Genomic DNA, 19769 nt, shown 5'->3' with positions numbered 1-19769 from the left:
CATCTTCACTTCTTACAATTTATTATGGTACATAATTGCTTCTCATTAAGTTGATTTTACTACTTTTATGATTGGAAAATTTCCTTAAAACCTACTTCCTTAAAAATGATAAATTTATTGCCTTTTTAAGTGAGAGACGGTACTATAATTATTTTATGTAAGTTTTTTTTTATAAGTTTGACTTACTCGTATTATTATTAACAATACGTTTTTCCAATGAGTTCTCTTTAAAACGCATCATCAACAATGTAAAATTTATAATTGATTAAGAAAGCAAAACTCAGTGTACATATATTGCTCCAACTTTAAACCTTAAAAGAAGTGTGCTTTTTGTCTTTGTCCCACCCAATTCCTATCTCTTTTGTTTGCTTTCCAAGGAATTTTGTGAAGTGGGAAAAGCGAAATGGATGGCCACAATGTACTTAAAAATGACACAAAATAATTGACTTACGAATTATTATGGACATGTTTTTGTATTTGTTGTGAGGAGAGACTCCTCCAACACCATTATCGTATCTCTCCCTTATAATAGAATATACTTTTCATATCATGTCATGTCTTCGGTGATGTTTGGTTTGATACAGAAAATCTGAACAAAAGGGCTTCATGGAATCCACTTCTTCTTTTGGTTCATTCTCCTTTTACGAGTATGCTAGTCCAACCAAAGTCGTGCTATGGCTGGCATCTATCTTCTCTGGCATAATCTTCTGTCTTATTGTAAGTAAACTCAGATTCTTCATTAGTTCTGTTCTGTGTGAGATTTATGAATGGAGTTTCTGTTTGTTCCCTCTTCAATTTCTGAAACATATGTTCAGTTTTATCTGAAAGGGGTTAATTCCAAGAATGACTAGTTGTAATCAAGAACTTTTTGTTGGCAATTTTAAAGCCTGATTGTTCTGTTCCTTCTTGAAGGCTTATACATCAACTGCTATTTTGAGTTCTTTGTTGATCAAGAAATATGGCAAATTGAGCAGTGCAGAGAAAATTGAATGGAATAACAGGTGAAGTGTTTTTGCATAGTTGCATATTGATTAACTAATATTTTCTGAGTATTAACATAATTTGCAATGCAGGGGATTCTCTACATTTCATGCTCTTTTTGTATCATCTGCATCTTTCTACCTCATTTTCTTATCAGATGTATTCAATGCGAATTCACAGAACGATGTAGTTATTACTAAATCATCAAGGTTATCAGAAACAGTATTAGGGGTAAGTTGAAGATACAAGCAAATTTTAGTTGTTAGTCTCATAACAAAATTTCACTTGTTTTGAAACATTGTTGTTAAGATTCTATCTGTGATGATACTATTTGTGATTTGTTTATGACTGTTAACTTGTTCTGTTTTGGGTTTTCATTACACTTCCCTGCACAGATTTCTATTGGTTATTTTCTAACAGATCTGGCTATGATTCTTTGGAACTTTCCAGCTTTAGGAGGGCTTGAATATGTAAGTAGATATATTAAAACATTAGCAATAATATCAATGCACTATCTGATAAATTATTTTAATCTTATCCTTTTGCACATCTTTTACTTTCAATGTTTAGGTTCTACACCATGGGTTATCCATAGGTTCCATTACACTATCCTTGCTAACTGGTCAAGTTCATATCTACATACTAATGGTTCTTTTCTCTGAGAGTACTACTCCTTTTGTAAATCTTAGATGGTAAATCTCTTGTTCAGAATTTCATTTACCTTCATGTACTTTTTGTCAACATTACTTATAACATTAGTTTTATATATAGGTACTTGGATATTGCTGGCCTTAAGAGTTCCAAACTTTACATTTGGAATGGCATTGCATTGTTCCTCGGGTGGTTGGTACTACTACTGTCTGATAATTATACTCTTGACCTGACTCTAATTCCTGCTAAGTAGGTTAAGTATTGATGGGATTTTTCAAGGAAGTTTCATCTAAGAGAGGTTATATATGAGCGACTTTAGTTTTTAACCATAACACTACTTTTAACCTAAAATCTCGAAACATTGAGTTTATTAGTCGTGGACTTAGATTATTCCTTACAAGTATACTGTTCAGAACATTGTAATGATAAAATATACAGATAAGTATGTGCCATCCAACCAAAACATGGATCTGAAAATGCTGAAGCTATTTGATTTTCAACACCAAATGCAGAAATTTAGTCCTTACAATAAATGTTAGCACGAATGTCAAACTTTTGTTGTGACTTTTGGTTTTAGTTGGTTCCGGTAGTTGTTATGGAACTACTTTTCTTGGTAGTTTAAAAATTATTTTAATATATTTGAAAACTTTAAAACAGTAACCATCATATTATTTTGAAGGAACAATAAGAAAAAATTTAACAGAGAATCCAAATTCTTACAAAACCAGTTAGATCTTACTGAACATTTTATGCAGAGTGATTTCAACCCCTTGAATTTCTATCCTTAATTATTGTGTTCTCTGTGGTAGGTTGCAAGGATTTTCTTGTTCATGTTCCTTTTTTACCATATATGGACCCGTTTGGTTGAGGTTAGCATGTGCTCTATGATACCCTGTGACCCTGTTACATAAGTCTTCACAGTTTTCCTTCTTCATTGCACTGAATCAAAAACTCTACATGGTTGATTTCAGGTGCAGGAGGTGTTTCTTTTTGGCTTTTACACCTTGATTATGGTGCCTTCTGTGTTGGCAGTGATGAACATATTTTGGTTCTGGAAGATTGCAAAGGGCATGATTAAAACTCTCACTAAAGCAAAACACAGCAAGGGAGCATGACAATATACTCTTAACATAGTATCTTGACACGGCCAACAATTGTTTTATGGTACAGTTACAAAGAACACTTTTGTTTTAACTTGAAATTGTAAGATTTACTTCAATTGTATATTTTGAAATTTGAAATACTCAATTGAAATTCTTTCAGTGTCAAAATATGATCTCAATCATTTTCTTAGTTTTTTCTACTGGTTAGTTGATAAGCTTGAAGGATCTAACTTATGGAAAATGTTAGTTATCAATTATGCATGAGAATCAGTTGTTGTTATCTTTATGGAAAATGAAAATAAATTATTCTCTTTCCATTACTGATTATAATTTCACGTAATTAGAAAATACACCAGAATAGTATCAATGAAAAGAGTAAATATAATTTTAACTTTGAGCTTTACAACAACTTTATTTTCACCCATAAGACCATTCACTTTTAAGATTAATATCATCATTAAAAAAATAACTTTGCATCTGTAAAAAAGAATAATAAAAGATAAAATAGTGGATGCAAACATTTATTAGATGTGAATCGTATATTCAGTATTATTTTCCATTTATGATTAGAACTTCACATACAAATTAAAATTAAATAATTTTTCACTTCTACTATCTATAATTAAAATAAAGAAATTCGTGTTTTTACTTGTAAAATTACCATCAAATGTTACTTCATTCCAAAATCATTCCTAATTATTATTATTATTATTATTATTATTTCATATAAGAAAGACTATTACTTATGTAGTGTTTAAATAAATTTTTCTTTATTTAATGGTTTTAAATAAAAGAATAACTAAATAAAAATAACATGTTGTCCAACATTTAATGGAAATTGTGTAAAAAAAATATTAATTATTAAAATAAAAGGTTAATATTAAATTATAACTTATCTAAAACAAATATTACAATAAAAGTAAAGATAGAAATGATGAATTCTTTTACACTCATTAAAGAAAAATACTCTCATGACACCTCAAACTATTAATATTTTAATACATTTTTTACACTTTAACTTAAAATACTAGGACTTGTATCAAAATGTATTTTTTCCTGTGGGTATTAAAGTATCGTTTTTCTTAAAATAAAAAAACAAATTTTGTCCTCCTTTTTCCTGTGTAACCATTACACTACGTCTCAAGCACAAAAACAACATTTTGAGGTATAAATCGCACCAGAAAGCATCACCTTCACCATAAGCAATTTACAAACTCGAAAGAACGAACATCGTACTAGCCAAGAATCCAACTTTGGTTTTGTTACACGAAACCTAAGAAATATTTTAGCATTAACTATTGAAGAGCATCAACTTTGCTTAGTCTGTGATCTCAGTACCTACAAATGATGTCATGTCATCAATGGCAATTTATTTTTATCACCAATGAAAAACTTTTATTTTTTTCATTTAAAACATTTTTTAATCTATTAAACTATAAATTTTCATCCCCAAATAGATTTATTTCTTATATATTTTTTTTCTTAATCCAAAAAAATCTCATATTTACCTGTCTTTATCCTCAAACAGAAGCGTACATTGGTGTCTCTGTTGAAGACAGTGAAACTACCAATCAATTTTGTGGTGTAAGACTGTTAGCTATTTACACGGGAATGTTACGGAAACGGAACACTGATAATTCGTGGTTGTTGCATGTGTTAGCTTTCACAGACGTGTTTTGACGTGTTTTCTTTCTATATACTTAACAAGCTTTGCCTTTTCTTTCCCGAAATAGGTTTTGCTTCCTCTCTTCTTTTCATCCCGCGATGTCTTTGCCTCTATTTCCTCCTTTCCTCTTCTATTTTGTATTTTTTCATTTTATTTTTAGTACCAGTAAATGCACACATTCTCTTTTCTACAAAGTTCTTAACATGCAAATCTGAGAACTAAGATGGGTTCTGGTAACGCTTGATCTGGGCACGGTAAGTCGTAATTACCGTGCTAGGTAGTGTCTGTTTAGGGTAGATAAAAGTTTGGGCCTTTTTGTTTCGGGGGTGTTCAAGATGTGGAGTAGATATTGGTGTGCCGGTGGTGGAGGATCGATTCTGAGGCAAAGGGTGTCTTTTGTTTTCAATGGAAGCCATGGTTGTGGGGGAAAGGTTCAAGCTTTTGATCCTTTGAGGGGTTTTGAAGGGGAATGTGGTGGAAGGAGAGGAGGGGTGGGGTTTGTGTTGAGGCAGATGAAGAGGGGTGTCTGTTCTACAACTTCGGTTTCACACCCTGCTTCTGATGGTGCGAATGGGAATGGGAATAGTAATAATAATAATAATAATAATGATAAGGATAAGGATAATAATAGGAGTAATGATGATAATGGGAATGGAACAAAAGGGTCAATGTCCTTCCGTGAGGCGAAGAAGCTTATGAGATTGGCGAATGTGGAATCGCTGAAGGAGAAGCTTGAGAGGGAGGAGAAGGATATGATTCCCTACTGTGAGCTTCTTCAAGAGTGTGAGAAAATGGGTGTTGCAAGGAATGCTGAGGAGGCTGCAGCATTTGCACAGTGTCTTGATGATGCTGGGGTTATTCTCCTCTTCAGAGACAAGGTCTATCTGCATCCTGATAAGGTAACTGCTCTCTATCATCATTCTATCATTCAGTGTTTGATAATTGTTTCTCTCTCAGAATGAAAAAAAAAATTTGAATTTGTGATTGTGTGGATCTCTTCAAACATGATCAGATCAAGCATGTATTCAATATCAGGAGATACCATTTATTACCCTTTTTCATGGTCCCCTTCATTTATTGACATGAAAACTCTGTTGTCTGCATTAGTGTTAGTTGTTTCAAACTCACTGAAACATGATATTTCATCTAGTGGAATAATATTGCGTGATCCACGTATCCAACCTTATTAAATGAGTCAAACATTGTTATTGGTACACACTCCATAATAGAAGGCATGGATACTTCAAAATTGTTCAAAATTGTTAACTGTGTTAAACACACAAATCTACTGTTTTTATCTGCAATTTGTTGAGTACTTCTGTGTTGTTGTTCTTTTAAAATTGGAATTTTGTTTTAGCAATTTATTTTGACCTTGTACGCAAACTTTTATTATATTTATCATCTAAATAAAACTTACCAAAAGCATCTATTTTATCTTAGGAGTAACAGATTTGAAAGTGAATAAAAGAGTGAGACGACTAGTATAAAAGTAGAAGGATCCATAAACCTGTTATCTTAAAAGGTTTTTGGTTGAGATTAATGTTCTGATCTGATATCTGATGATGACCCTTTTGTTATATTGTATGGTGAATATCAGGTGGTGGATATGGTTAGAAGAGCAGTGCCTCTGGCACTAGCAGATGATGGTGATCCAGTGATGGAGGAGCTAAAGAAGATGCAAGAGAAGAAGAGAGAAATTGATTCCTTGGCACACAAACAGGTTCGGAGAATCCTGTGGTCTGGACTAGGATGTGGTGTGTTCACTGTTGGACTGTTCTTCAGGCTAACATTCTGGGAATTCTCATGGGATGTGATGGAACCTATCACATATTTCACCACTACCACTGGTTTGGTGGTAGGCTATGCTTATTTCTTGTTCACTTCTAGAGACCCCACTTACCAAGACTTCATGAAGAGACTCTTGAACTCCAGACAGAAGATCCTTAACAAGACCTTCAATTTTGATGTTGACAGATTCAATGAGCTCCAATGCATGTGCCATAAACCTTTGAATGCCAAAGCCATTTTCAGAAATCGCCTTGGGGTGGAACAGGATTTGGAGGATGTTTTGCGCAAAGATTAACCCACTCACTAACTTCTCTTTCAGTATGAATCATATTCATACTTTTGGTTTCTAAAGATAAATCTTTTCCATTAACCCTTACCGAACAAAATAAGAAAAATGTTTCATTATTCATTTATTCCTTTTAGTTGTATAAACTTTATTATCAAGCCTTTATACTTGATAATTAAGAAATCACTTTAGTTTCCTTCCGCTATTATTTTAATCTCTTTAATTCTTGTCATCTCATCTCAATAGAGACTAAAAAAGTAGTATGCATAAAAACAAAAAGAATGAGGTTTTTCTCACCATATTAGTTCAACTTCAAACAAAATTATTGAAATGGACAAATTTTTAATTTTTAACACACATAGGTACTTCATGTTTGCGTGTCGTCATTGCGAATACGTTGTGTATTTATGGCACGACTTTAGATTTCTTAAAGTAAAGTTATAGATTTTAGTTCAAAGGCATCGGCAATAAGTCGTGTATTTATGATACGACTTTAGCCTTCTTAAAATAAAGTTGTAGATTTCAGTTCAAATTAAGACATAACTAACAAAATGGAAAAAGTCGTAATAAAATGGAAGAGCACCAATAGATTTCATTTTAAGAAGTTTAAAGTTGCGATTTATAAGATTATGTATTTAAAGCTTGAAAAGATCCAATTATAACTATAAAATGAGCAATTCAACTGGTGAAAAATAAAAATTAAGTTTTTTAATAAAATGGAATTAGTCTATGCGCCAATTAAAAATTAAATTTTCAAAAAAACTAAAAATGAAAGAGTTTTTATAAATTAAATTATACATAAAATAATTTTAATTTACAGAAATTTATGTTTTTATAGAACTGTTTATAATTATAAATTTATCCAAACAAATTCATTAATTAGAACAAAGGTTTTAGTTAATTAACCTTTGTGAATTTACATTCGAAAGTGACTACATGATAAATACCCTTCAATTCGTTCATAATAATCCTAATCTGTGAGTCGTGTTGATTTAAAATTGAAGCAATTTTTTAAATATAATTTAAAACTACTAGTAATTAATTCATATGAGATTTTTAATAAAAATAAAGAATATTATTGAAATCGTTCAAAAGAAGTTAATTTTAAAGTGCTTTAAAACGAGAAATTAAGAACGTTAAATATAATTTTTTAATTAAATTGAGATATTTTCAGAAAAATATATATTCCATTTAAGTATATGCAAAAAAAAAAAAGAGATTGCTTCAGATATTTAACATTTCTTTTGAGATTGATATATACGATTTTGCCCATGAATAGAGTATAGCCAAACAAAAAAGGGATTCATTGCGATATGAATTAAGATAATAATAGTCATTGCGATATGAATTAAGATAATAATAGAATTATGAGTTGGATTATACAAAGCTCAGAGTATTTTAATTGGTTATCAGAAAGATAATAGATAAATAAATAATTGATTATCCATATTCAAAAACTTTAAATTTGAAAATTAAATATTTTTAAAATAAAAAGGAAAACGAAAACCATATTTAACATTGCGATGAACGTGGATCGAACACGTGACCTTCAGATCTTCAGTCTAACGCTCTCCCAACTGAGCTATCCTCGCAGCTTGTTGAAATGATTGAATGAAATTTTATGTCTAACTTGGATAATTAGATATTTTAAATCAAAATGAAAAAACAAAAATACTTTGAAGACTTTGCGGTGAACGTGGATCGAACACGTGACCTTCAGATCTTCAGTCTGACGCTCTCCCAACTGAGCTATCCCCGCAACTTATTAATATCATTGGATATTAAAATTTTAAAACTTAATAAATTAAGGTTGGAGTAAGTAGCCCAAGAAGGGCCCGTTAAGGCACGACACCGAACGAAGAGCCGAACTGCTTTGTCTTCTTCAAATTTCGTTTCTTTTCTTTTCCTTTTCGTGGCTGACTTTTGACTTCACATCTAAGCATAAGCAAAGTAGCAAGCGATAAACGGGAAAAGCGAAACGCAAAAGCGGTTGTTGAATTTGGATGTGGAATTGTGGCGTTCGAATTGGAGGAAGAGAGAGGAAAACAGGATTAGCATAACCGCAGAAGCAGGCGCAGAATCGCGTTTCGATGGAGGCGGTGGCCGAGGGTCTATGGGGACTCGCGGAGTACCACGAGAAGAGAGGAGAAATTGGGAAAGCAGTGAAGTGCCTCGAAGCCATATGCCAAAGCGAGGTTTCGTTTTTCCCAATCGTTGAGGTCAAGACTCGTCTTCGCATTGCCACGCTTCTCCTCCACCATTCGCACAACGTGAACCACGCCAAGTCCCACCTCGAACGTTCCGTTAGTCTTCTTCTTCTCCTTCTCGCTGCTGTTAGTTTCCACTACTTCAAATTCTTTGCTTATGGTATTTGTTTTGGTTCTTTTTTGCAGCAATTGCTTTTGAAGTCTATTCCGTCATGCTTCGAGTTGAAGTGCAGAGCGTATAGCTTGCTCAGCCAGTGTTACCATCTCGTCGGAGCTATTCCACCGCAGAAACAGGTCTTGCACAAGGGACTTGAGCTCACTGCATCTGTTGGATACGAGTATGTGTTCTCTTTCCTAGATCTTTCTCTCCGGTATTTTAATTTTAGGTTTTAGTTTAGCTCATCTTAAACTAGTGGTTTGCACTTTGGACTTTGAAGAATGAAACGTAGTTGTAGCTTCAATGTTTGTTGTTAGCGTGCTTGCTTCTTACCATCAATGGTTGTTGTCACTGCTGCACTTTATTGTCTGATGTTATGCTTCACAGTTTGGACGATGCCCATCTGTTGTTGCCACTGGATTTGTTTAGACAAACTTCTTCTAGGAGAGAAAAATAAGAAGAAAAATGATGATGTGTTTCTCCATAAATTAAAATTAGCTTGTAGTGATGTGGACTATGCTGGGTTTAGACTATGATGGGATTGCATTGGATGGCAATAGGAAAGGTGCGGGTTTGATTGTAACAGTCCCCGAAATATAAACTCATTCCTGAATGGATATGGAATTTGTGTCTCATCTCCATCCCTATTGGATGACAGGTATATTGGCATCCATTCGTATATTTATTAAATAATTTCTTACAAAAAATAAGGATTGTAGTTAAAAATGTATTTATTAACAATTCAATGTTAAACTGACATATTTTCTTCTTTTCAATGTTAAATAATAAGGCATTAATTACAGTTGCATAAACCTCAAAATAAAGAACCAAATTAACTAATAATGCTTTAGTAATTTAAAATGGAGTCAAATATATACATACTCATTCCATTTCTGTATGCGATTTAAAAAGTTGGGTATTTGCATACCCATACCCATCAATTTGGATATTCTTGTCAACATGTGGACGGATTTGGATAATACCACGGAAATGAATTTATTTGTAATATCTAATATTGCATGTTTTTGGGTGGAAACACATGTCTTCAAAAAAGTTAAAACCAAAATTTTGACCTATGGCTCAAGGGGTGAATGATTTCTTATGGTTGAATCTTTTTTGGATAATCCTAGAGTGGAATGCGAAATACCTATAATTCTCTTTTGAGATAATAATAGGCTATTTGTATTGCTCACAATTCAGTCCACGATAATACCAAACACATAGAGATAGACCAATACAACTTCAAAGAAAAACTGGATAATGGTCTTATAACTGGTTCCAATATACCATTAGGGCTTCAATTAACATATTTGTTTACGAAGGGACTTCTTACGGAGCGGTTTTATGATCTTACATTTAAGTTGCAAATGGTAAATATCCATTCACTAGCTTGAGGGGGGTGTTGAGATATAAGGAAACACTATTAATTATTGGGACTATCAAGATATTGTAGGGATGGGATGAATAATTATTAATTATTGTATTTATTTCAATAATTTATTTCTAGAGTGGTAGCCTATTGTACAGTTTACATTAAGAATCCCAATCAGGATTTCTTCCCTATGTTAATCTCTTCCCTTGCCTTTTTCAAGTCTGACTAACACTGCTACTACAACTACTGTCACTACTGGTGCGACGTATTCATGGTGTCTGGTTTATTTTTTTGAAGGATTTCAATGAAGTTGTGGTCTTGCAACTTCAATTCACAGCTTGCAAATGCTTTATCTATTGAAGGGGACTACCAGGGTTCAATCTCTGCCTTAGAGTGTGGATATGTCTGTGCTACTGAAGTATGCTTGCCAGAGTTGCAGGTATGCTGTCAAAAATTACAAATTTACAACTTACGTGAAAAGAAATGTTATTTGCTTCCTTCTCTTCATTTGCCACCTATTCGTTGGTGAATTTCTAACTCTAATAGATAGAACCTTCTGGAAGCTTGTTGTCTTTCACATCTATTGTGTGTGTCAACTATTAAGTGTGTGTTTGGTTTTCAGTTTGGGAGCTCAAACCCAAGTTTACTTTGCGTGGAACGTCACAAATGATGTTTGTGACAAATTTTTGTTCTGTTTCATTAAACTCCAAACGTAGGTTGCTTTTAAAGCAAAACCATAAAGCTTTTCTGTTGAATGAGATTTTCAGTTTCATTCAACCAAACTTAATTTTTTTAACTGCAGATCAAACACACTCTAACTCTCTACTTTGCTAAAATAAAGGGCACTAAATTTGTTATGAGTTTACTATAATATTTCCTATAAGCTGTGTGTAATTTCTTGTTTTATAACAATGGAGCAGATGTTTTTTGCCACTTCAATATTGCATGTCCGACTCATGCAATGGGATGATGATAATTTGGTTGAGCAAGCTGTTAATAAATGCAACGAGATTTGGGAGTTAATTGATCTAGATAAAGTGAGTGCAAGTGTTCTTTAGCTTCTTACTTTTTTAGTTTTCAGTGTGCAGACAATGTACAGCTGTAGAGACTGGATGTTTTTAAGTGAGATATATCATGATTTATTCTGCTCTAATTTATCTTCTCTCTTGCATCCTAACACTTCTCAGCGACGACAATGGCCTGGCTTACTATTTTATAATGAATTACTTCACATATTCTACCGATTGCGACTATGTGATTACAAGAATGCTGCACCCCATGTAGACAATCTGGATGCCGCCATGAAGTTCGATATGCAGCTAACGCAGCAAATACAGGAGCTAGTGAAGGAGCTTGATATTTTAGATCAAAGTCTCTCACGATCTGACCTTCATTACAGGGATAGGACAGCATTATCTAGAAAGCAAACAATGATTAAGGAGCAACTCAGCAGCATGACTGGGTTGAATTTAATTGGGCAGGAATCACTGCAACCAGTGTATTTTGGGAATGTCAGAAGGACCATAGGAGATAAGCTTCACTTAGCACCTCCTCCCATTGATGGTGAATGGCTTCCTAAAAGTGCTGTCTATGCATTAGTTGATCTAATAGTCGTTGTATTTGGGCGCCCAAAGGGACTTTTTAAGGAATGTGCTAAACGCATACAATCTGGGATGCATATAATACAAGGTTGTTCAACAGCATTTTTAGTGAGTTTGTGTGTTTTTTTCATCATCATTTGGGTTTGTTCCAATTTATTGCTTTCCTGAAACTACATCTGCTACTTTTAAGTACAAAATAATGATTTCTCATGTGAAATCGATTTGTATTTTTGCTGTCCAAATAGCCCTGTGATAATTTTCGATGTTGTCTGATTTATGCCCTTTAACTCGCAGTTCCACCATCTATCAGTTTTCAACTATTCTATATGTCCAATCACAACCATAAAATGTCCTTTTATAGTTTTCTTAGCTAGGCTTTAATGTGAAATGTGTTAGGAAGCGTCAACTGATTAGAAGCATTACTCTGTTGAATTATTTCTTCTGATTGCACGATTGATGAGTTCAGTTGTTTCTGTTATTCAAATGGATTTCCATGTTAGTCGCAGCTGTTTTATGGCCTGCTTTGGAGATTGAAGTTGTAGCCACTTTGAAATTATTTTCCTTATGAAAACAATATTTCTTCTTCTGTAATAGTGTCTCACACTGTAAATGTTGTAAATAATGTATTTTACAATTTTCTATGCTAATGATTATTAGTTGCCATATATGTAAAATCATTTAATTATATATAGTTATTCATATTTTCAAGTACTTCCTTGCAGATGAGTTAGTAAAGCTTGGAATTACTGATGGTGTTAGAGGTGAGATTTGTTATTCCTAGCTTGTCTGCTGTAAGATGCTTAGGCTGTCATGCAATCAAGAATTCCTAATGCAATTTTGTTGAACCTTCGTTTTTACCAGAAGTGGATTTACAACACTCTTCTATCTGGATGGCTGGTGTGTACTTAATGCTACTAGTTCAGTTTCTTGAAAACAAAGTGGCTATAGAGCTCACACGAGCAGAATTTGTTGAAGCACAGGAGGTTGGTTATCTTCCTATGGTCTATTTTGTCAGCACCAAAGAGGAAAAGACATGATAGTTTGCATTTATTTCATACAATTTCAAAATCACGAGTAATAAATAATAATCCACCTTGATAGCTGGCTTGCTTCTGCTGATATTTTTCTTGTTCTTGTGGATTTATAGAGTGGTATTCCATTACATTCTGGAATTGAAATTGTGTTAGGAACCCAGAGAAAGTAAAAGACAGAACAAGACTAAAAGAAGCAAAGATAAAACCTTGCACTGTATTATTCACTTTACACACAGTAAAAGCCAAAGCATCCAAAGGAAAACTGATTTCCTTTCTCACAGGGTTATCCCTGTGACAAACATCAACTCTAAAAACTGCCCCTCAACATCCCGCAAGATAAGAATATATAGACTTTCCTAGAAACTTCCCTCCCACCCCTCCATAACAACTAACAATTTTATTATTTTTATTTTTAAATTTCTTACTAACTCTCATTACTTCCATGCCTAACAAATAGTTAATTATTACCACTGCAATTTTTCAGGCTTTGGTACAGATGAAAAATTGGTTCATGCGGTTTCCAACCATATTACAGGCATGTGAATGCATCATTGAGATGCTTAGAGGTCAATATGCTCATTCAGTTGGCTGTTACAACGAAGCTGTTTTTCATTATATTGAGGCAGTGAAGGTATATATGTATGCATATTCTGTAACATAGATGTGATATTTTAGCAGTAAACAAGATGTAGTTTCTACAGTTTTGATAATTTTGACACATATATGCTGTTTTGGCTACATACATATTAATGTTTGTCTGTAGAGCTTGTTATGAATTGTTGATGGAGGTAACCTCATGGTATCCAAGCAATGACTACATATTTCTGTGTAGCTTACAGACAGCAAATCAATGCAAGCTATGTGCCAAGTTTATGCAGCTGTCTCTTACATCTGCATTGGTGATGCTGAATCTTCTTCACAGGTGGAGAAATGCCTCTAACACAAATTAAATTGGTCCTGCATATTTTTTAAGTAGTTTTATTCCATGAGATTTTTTATTGAATGATATTTTTCCCTCAGGCACTTGATTTGATCGGCCCAGTTTATGGAGTAATGGATTCTTTTGTAGGAGTTAGAGAAAAGACAGGTGTTCTTTTTGCTTATGGTCTTTTATTGATGAAGCAACAGGATCTACAAGAAGCAAGGTAAGTTTTTAAATAACTAATGCAATAACCTGCACAGGTGTTGAGTTTACAATCTAGAGTTTAATGTATTTGTCTATTATTTTTTAATTTAAAAGTAAATTTGTTAGTGCATATGTGTATAAAAATTTTTACAACACCTTGAACTTGTAGATTAGAGTAAAAAGTTAGCAATGAAAAAATATTTAATTTAGCTTATTTTAACTATGCATCCAAATTGGAAAATGCACTTTACCTACATTTATTTTATTCATACTTTTGTTATATAGTATTTAAGATTCTTGGTTGAACCATTGACTGGATTACTTCATTGCGTCAGTTTTTGGAACATGGATATGGGAAGAATTATTATGCCTTCTGTTGGGTTTCATTCATATAAAAGAACCAGTGCTATCAGTGCACACCTTAGTTGGTGGATGTTTCTTTAAATGATTATGTCATGTAATGTAACGGATTTGACTGTTAAATGGACCTCAAAAGTAAGTAATCTCTGGAATGGAATCTCACTTGCGACTGATCTCTTATCTCCATCGACATATATAAGTTCTACTTCTTCCTTTGTCTAAGTTGCAAATTTGTTGCAGAAATCGCCTGGCAAGGGGATTGCAGCTGACACATACATATTTGGGAAACCTTCAACTTGTTTCACAGTATTTGACAATCCTAGGCAGTTTGGCCCTTGCATTACGTGACACCGTACAAGCCAGGGAGATATTGAGATCTTCTTTGACTTTAGCAAAGAAACTTTATGATATTCCTACTCAGATTTGGGTGCTATCTGTTTTGACCGGTACGTTTATCTTATCTAAGACTACCAAATTTGCGAATGCAACAAATCTATCATGACTTTAAGTGTTCCCTAGTTGCACACTTTGTAGACGAGTACTTATATTGCCATCTGAGTGTCATGCCTTTCTTATTTATTGTGCTCATTTTTGGTTTGAACTTTTTGATGACAAACCTTGTGTATGCGGTATATTATTTGGAGGTTGGGTGTGTGTGTATTCCTGTTTCTACAACGGTCGTCCTTAATTGCGTGTGTGTGCCTGCATGTGCTTCCTGTTTTTACAATGGTCATCTTTAATTGCATGTGTGCGTGCATGTGTGTGTGCATCCATATGCTTATGTATGTGTGATTGAAGATTATGCATGTATATTCCTGTTATATTCCTATTTTTACAATGGTCGTCCTTAATTGAATGTATCTCAATGTTTCTTATTAGGTTTCTTTTATTTAAAAAAAAATGTTCAAATATAATTCCTGGTTCTTGTAGCTTTATATAAAGAATTAGGTGAAAGGGGAAACGAAATGGAAAATGTGGAGTATCAGGCAAAAAAAACTGAAGATTTGCAGAGGAGACTTGCTGATGCACATGCATCCATTTATCATATTGAAATAGTAAGTTCTTCTCGACAAAGAATCGGTATGCAGTATGACTTTTGGATTTAGCTATTTATTGTTTATTTCATCACTTTGATTAACAGATTGACAAAATAAGACTTCAAGTCCACCAATTAAACGATTTGGACATCAAGCGTGCAATGGCAGGCCCAGCTCTGGGAATCAATCTTGATATCCCAGAATCTATTGGTCTGTCGGCAGCCATGCCTGCTCCTTCATCGTCAAGGCTTGTTGATATAGACACCAGAAGACGTGGAAAACGGAGACTTTAGTATGTTCCTTGTGCAGGCAAAGCCATTATATTTTTGTGAATTAGTTGCAAGCTATTGGTCCAAGGTCCAAGTGGGTTGAAGAGTTAGTAGATAGGGTTTCCAGCAAGGTTTTGTTTCACGCGCATCACTGTAAAAGATTCTGTACAGTTAATTAAAATGTTATTCATAAGTTATAGAGGGGATAGATATTAGAAGCTACCAATTAACATTTAGAATAGGTGCTTATTTCTATTTTATTCTTTTTGTATCGAAAGAGAGAAAAAAAAAGTAGAGTAGGTTTTTTAAGGCAGGTCCTTAGGATTGTTGTTTGTTCGGCTGTTTATAGTATTTTTCAATTCAAAGAAGTCAGTATGCTTTCTTATTTGAAGATGTTATATGTAAATTAATTGCAATGGTTTTAGTGAAATAGAATTTCATGTACACTACATCTAGACGAAATGTTTTGTTCTTTGTCAAAGTTAATCATACCATTCATGATTATGGCTGATCTACTTGTTTACAAAAGGAACTTCATTTGCTTTGGCCTTTTTGCCGCTGTTGTTCATGGTTATTCAATACAGAATGCCAGAAGCTTAAATGTGTGTAGATTGTTCGAATGTTGTAAAAATTGGCTTCAATTATCCACTCGGTCCTCTCAAAGTGTGAATGTGCTATCCACTTTTGTGGGTTGTAAGAATACTACCTTGCTGTGGAGTGTGAGTTGATAATATTCTGGTGTTAAACTGGAGTAATACGCATCGTTGTTAGCAAAAGGCAATGTCCACTAGACATTGAATTATGAAAATTAGCTTTTGTAAAATGTGTGAAAAAAAAAGACTAAAAGTTTCAAGGGACGTAACTGAATTGCAGTGTTTAGTTTGAGATTGTGCAATTTTATTGAATGAGACGGGAAAATGTAATCTTATATATCTGGAAATGTGTTGTTCAATAGGATACAAATATCAATTTTCAAACTATATTTTACTTGGAAGTTTAATAATATATTTATGTAAATTTGTTATGCCATGCTTTTTTTTTCAGAAATGATAGTTGTCCATAAAATAAATCTATGAATGTTATATGCATTCAATAAAAAAAAAAAAAATCTGCAGTGAGATCAATTAAATTATAATAAGAACTTAGATCCAAGTATTTATGATATCATGCATGATGATGAGGAGGAAGATGGTGTTGACTTATGGAGATGGACCGAGAAACTATGGAAGTACACCAAGAAGCGCCCCTTGATTCGTTGGAGGAACAATGCCAACATAAGTTGCAATAAAAAAAGTTTTATTTTCTTCCTGCATCTCCATAATTTCTAATTGCATTCCTATAAATTTTTAAAGGGCCATTTTATCTTTCCTAAGGATGACTTTTTGATCACCTGTTTTAGAAACCGTCTCCAATAAAATTTTCATAACAAATTTTTTTAATTAAGTTTTCCTAAATGTATGAAGTGAATTTTAGAAAATTGAGTTTAATTAAGTTTTGGAAGATAAAGCCTAAAAGAATTAAGAAGGATTAAATATGTTTTTGATAGTGAAAATTGAAATTAGTGTATCTTCGAAATTTTGTCTAATTTTATCCTCAAACTTTTGAAATACGTGAATTCAATCGTTCTAACCAAATTTTATTAAGTTTATTTCACGATTTAAACGTGTTTCTTAGTTAACGTTAAAACATAAATATATTAAACAATATAAATAATTCAAATGTTATCATAAAATATGTTTGATTTAACAAAATTTAATTAAAATAATTAAATTCACGCATCTCTAAAATTAACATATCAAAAAGATACTTACTCAATTAAGAAAAATTTAAACATGGACAATTACTTTCTTTACTTGGATAAATTTCTTCTCTCATCTCATCAAAAAAGCTTTTAGAAAATAGATGTTTTCGTAAAAGGTGTGATTAGTTTCTGGAAAAAAATTCCAATTCTTTTTTCGTGTTCCTAAAACTAAAATTCGACAGGAGGTAGAAAGAAAATGAAAGGGTAGTTGCCTTAAACATTTAAATTCCTTAGTCCCAACGGTGGACTATCAGAGGGACAGGGAAAGTCACGGCTCCTCCAAAAATTTTTTAGATTTTTTTAATATATATTTACATATATTTTTTAAATTATAATTATATATTATTTATATTAAGTTTATATTATGAAAAATAATAATAATAAATAAAATAATAAATGTAATGGAAATATTGATTTATAAAAAGGATTAGGATTTTGTTTTTGTTATAAAATTTTTCTACCATGTAGGTTATTATGAAAGTGTGTGAAGGCGAAAAAGATATGAAGAGATAGATTGGAAATAGAGGTTGGAGAACACATAGATTGAGATTGAAATATACATTTATGTATGATCTCTCACATATCAAGCTTAATATCTTATAATGATTTATGTATGTTAGATTTATGATTCTTCTTAGAATGTTTATTCCAAATTAGTATAAACCCTAATTATGATTTTAGAGATTCTTTTATGAAATTGGTATGAACCCTACTTATAATTTTTTCCAAATTAGTATAATCTTTAATTATGAAATTTAGGAATTTTGTGCCTATGGTAAATTTGGTAAAGTTTTGAATTTATACAAGAGATGATAAATTTATATTAGAAAGATTGTAATATAAGTAAAAGAATTATTTTTTTTAAGGAGGAAAGTTTTTGATAAAGGGGAAAAAAATTGCACTTACGTTAATTAAACTTGAGAAATTTCGTGAGAACCAAAAATTCAAGACAATTAAAAACAAATATCTAAAGTTCCTAGAGTTAATTTAAAAATTCAATAGAACACAATCCGGGAAAAATATCTTCAAATTTCACAATACTCACCAAATAAAATTGATGAGGTACGAATGGCTTGTCTAAAATGGTATTCATTGTTTGGTATTATGATATAATAATGAATGATAGTCATATTTTTCTGAATTCTTTTATTATATGTGCTTGTTTTAAGTAGAAGAAATAAGAAAAGAAAATGAAGATATTTTTTTAACTATATATATATATATATATATATATATATATATATATATATATATATATATAAAATATAATTTGGTACCCCAAATTTTCTGTTCAAGTTCCGCCACTACAGGTTATAGCTCGGGTTTGGATGAAATGATCTATAATACACTTAAAAAATATTTTTTTATTCTTTGTGATGGAATTAATGGTTCTTTTATTAATCGTTAGAAAAATTGTTATGTGAACAAAGAAAAAAGACACTTACCGTTGTTTATGAGTAACGTATTGTTAAACCTTTATCTTGTAATTCATCACCTTTTGTTCAATGAACTACTAGAGAAGATGCATAAAACAAGTTTGCTTTCTAAAAGGCTCCAGTTTTATATATTACACATCATAAACAATGAAAAAACAATGTGTGGTTTATTTGAAGATAAAATAAACTCATTTAGTAATTAAGTGTCAACCATAATTCATTATTTACTGAGATATTTATTTACAGTTTATCTTTTGAATTTTGTGAAGTGAAAAAGCAGAATGTTATTTATAGTGATCTTTGATTCAAGATATTCGGAATAGGACATAGATGTTTATTTCAATCCCTTCATTGAGGATTTAAAATTGTTGTACAATAAGAGGATTTAAAATTGTTATAGGATGAAGGAATTGAAATGCTTGCTTATACATCTTTCCAAATACGTGCACGTTATTTTGTATCATGAATGACCTTTTTATATATGAAAACTTGTCAAAATATATTGTTAAGGGTCATTAAACATGTTTTATATGTGAAGAAAGCATAACATGACAATTTTTGAAATATGAAAGGAAGATAATAATGGAGATTTCTAAAAAGTTATCAATCCTAGGTGCATGTTGAGAAAAATTTTTAACGGATATCAAATGAATGATAATATTTTATATTGACACTAGTTAGATTTGTCATGCATCACAAGGTATGAAAAGTTATATTTTGTTTAAATTTCGAAATAAACTACTTATCTTAGTCATTAGTTGTGTTTTTATGTGCTAAATTGATAAGTGCATGCAAATTGTGGAGGTTTGTGTTTTTTGGTTTTTAATGTTGAGAATATGTGAAAATATACTATTTTAACTTAAGTGAGAATTTGTAGCTTAAGCGAGAGCTTTT

At 32.2% G+C, this 19769-nt stretch overlaps 3 protein-coding genes and 1 non-coding gene across 5 annotated transcripts; 3 read left to right on the top strand and 1 right to left on the bottom strand.

Moving 5' to 3' along the window:
* Positions 1-449: 449 nt before the first annotated feature.
* On the top strand, positions 450-2903 carry LOC114193525 (uncharacterized). 2 transcript variants are annotated; one of them, XM_028083357.2, is made up of 8 exons: positions 450-717; positions 913-1001; positions 1074-1212; positions 1377-1451; positions 1552-1673; positions 1753-1824; positions 2442-2501; positions 2604-2903. In XM_028083357.2, the coding sequence occupies exons 1-8, from the start codon at positions 607-609 to the stop codon at positions 2638-2640; spliced, it is 705 nt and encodes a 234-aa protein (XP_027939158.1). In that variant the 5' UTR covers positions 450-606; the 3' UTR covers positions 2641-2903. The 2 variants fall into 2 exon arrangements, with proteins under 2 accessions (XP_027939158.1, XP_027939157.2); XM_028083356.2 differs by having other exon boundaries at positions 456-717; positions 1753-1828.
* A 1460-nt stretch (positions 2904-4363) lies between these two features.
* Positions 4364-6683, top strand: LOC114193417 (calcium uniporter protein 2, mitochondrial-like). The gene is made up of 2 exons (XM_028083206.2): positions 4364-5300; positions 5999-6683. The coding sequence occupies exons 1-2, from the start codon at positions 4737-4739 to the stop codon at positions 6482-6484; spliced, it is 1050 nt and encodes a 349-aa protein (XP_027939007.1). The 5' UTR covers positions 4364-4736; the 3' UTR covers positions 6485-6683.
* A 1478-nt stretch (positions 6684-8161) lies between these two features.
* Positions 8162-8234, bottom strand: TRNAF-GAA (transfer RNA phenylalanine (anticodon GAA)). The gene has a single exon. It is a non-coding gene; the product is annotated as a tRNA-Phe (tRNA).
* Positions 8235-8348: 114 nt separating this feature from the next.
* LOC114194500 (Tetratricopeptide repeat (TPR)-like superfamily protein) lies at positions 8349-16087 on the top strand. Its single transcript, XM_028084766.2, has 13 exons — positions 8349-8778; positions 8869-9020; positions 10509-10650; positions 11132-11248; positions 11399-11900; positions 12535-12573; positions 12674-12795; positions 13331-13477; positions 13679-13768; positions 13867-13991; positions 14573-14778; positions 15263-15387; positions 15474-16087. Exons 1-13 carry the CDS (start codon positions 8566-8568, stop codon positions 15660-15662), a joined length of 2169 nt encoding a protein of 722 aa, XP_027940567.2. The 5' UTR covers positions 8349-8565; the 3' UTR covers positions 15663-16087.
* Positions 16088-19769: the final 3682 nt, after the last annotated feature.

The sequence above is a fragment of the Vigna unguiculata genome, chromosome 8, assembly GCF_037176805.1.
Source record: "Vigna unguiculata cultivar grain cowpea cultivar isolate G323 ecotype 2 chromosome 8, ASM3717680v1, whole genome shotgun sequence".
Classification (NCBI taxonomy): domain Eukaryota; kingdom Viridiplantae; phylum Streptophyta; class Magnoliopsida; order Fabales; family Fabaceae; genus Vigna; species Vigna unguiculata.
Note: the sequence above shows the minus strand (reverse complement) of the source record. Positions and strands in the feature narration are given on the sequence as shown.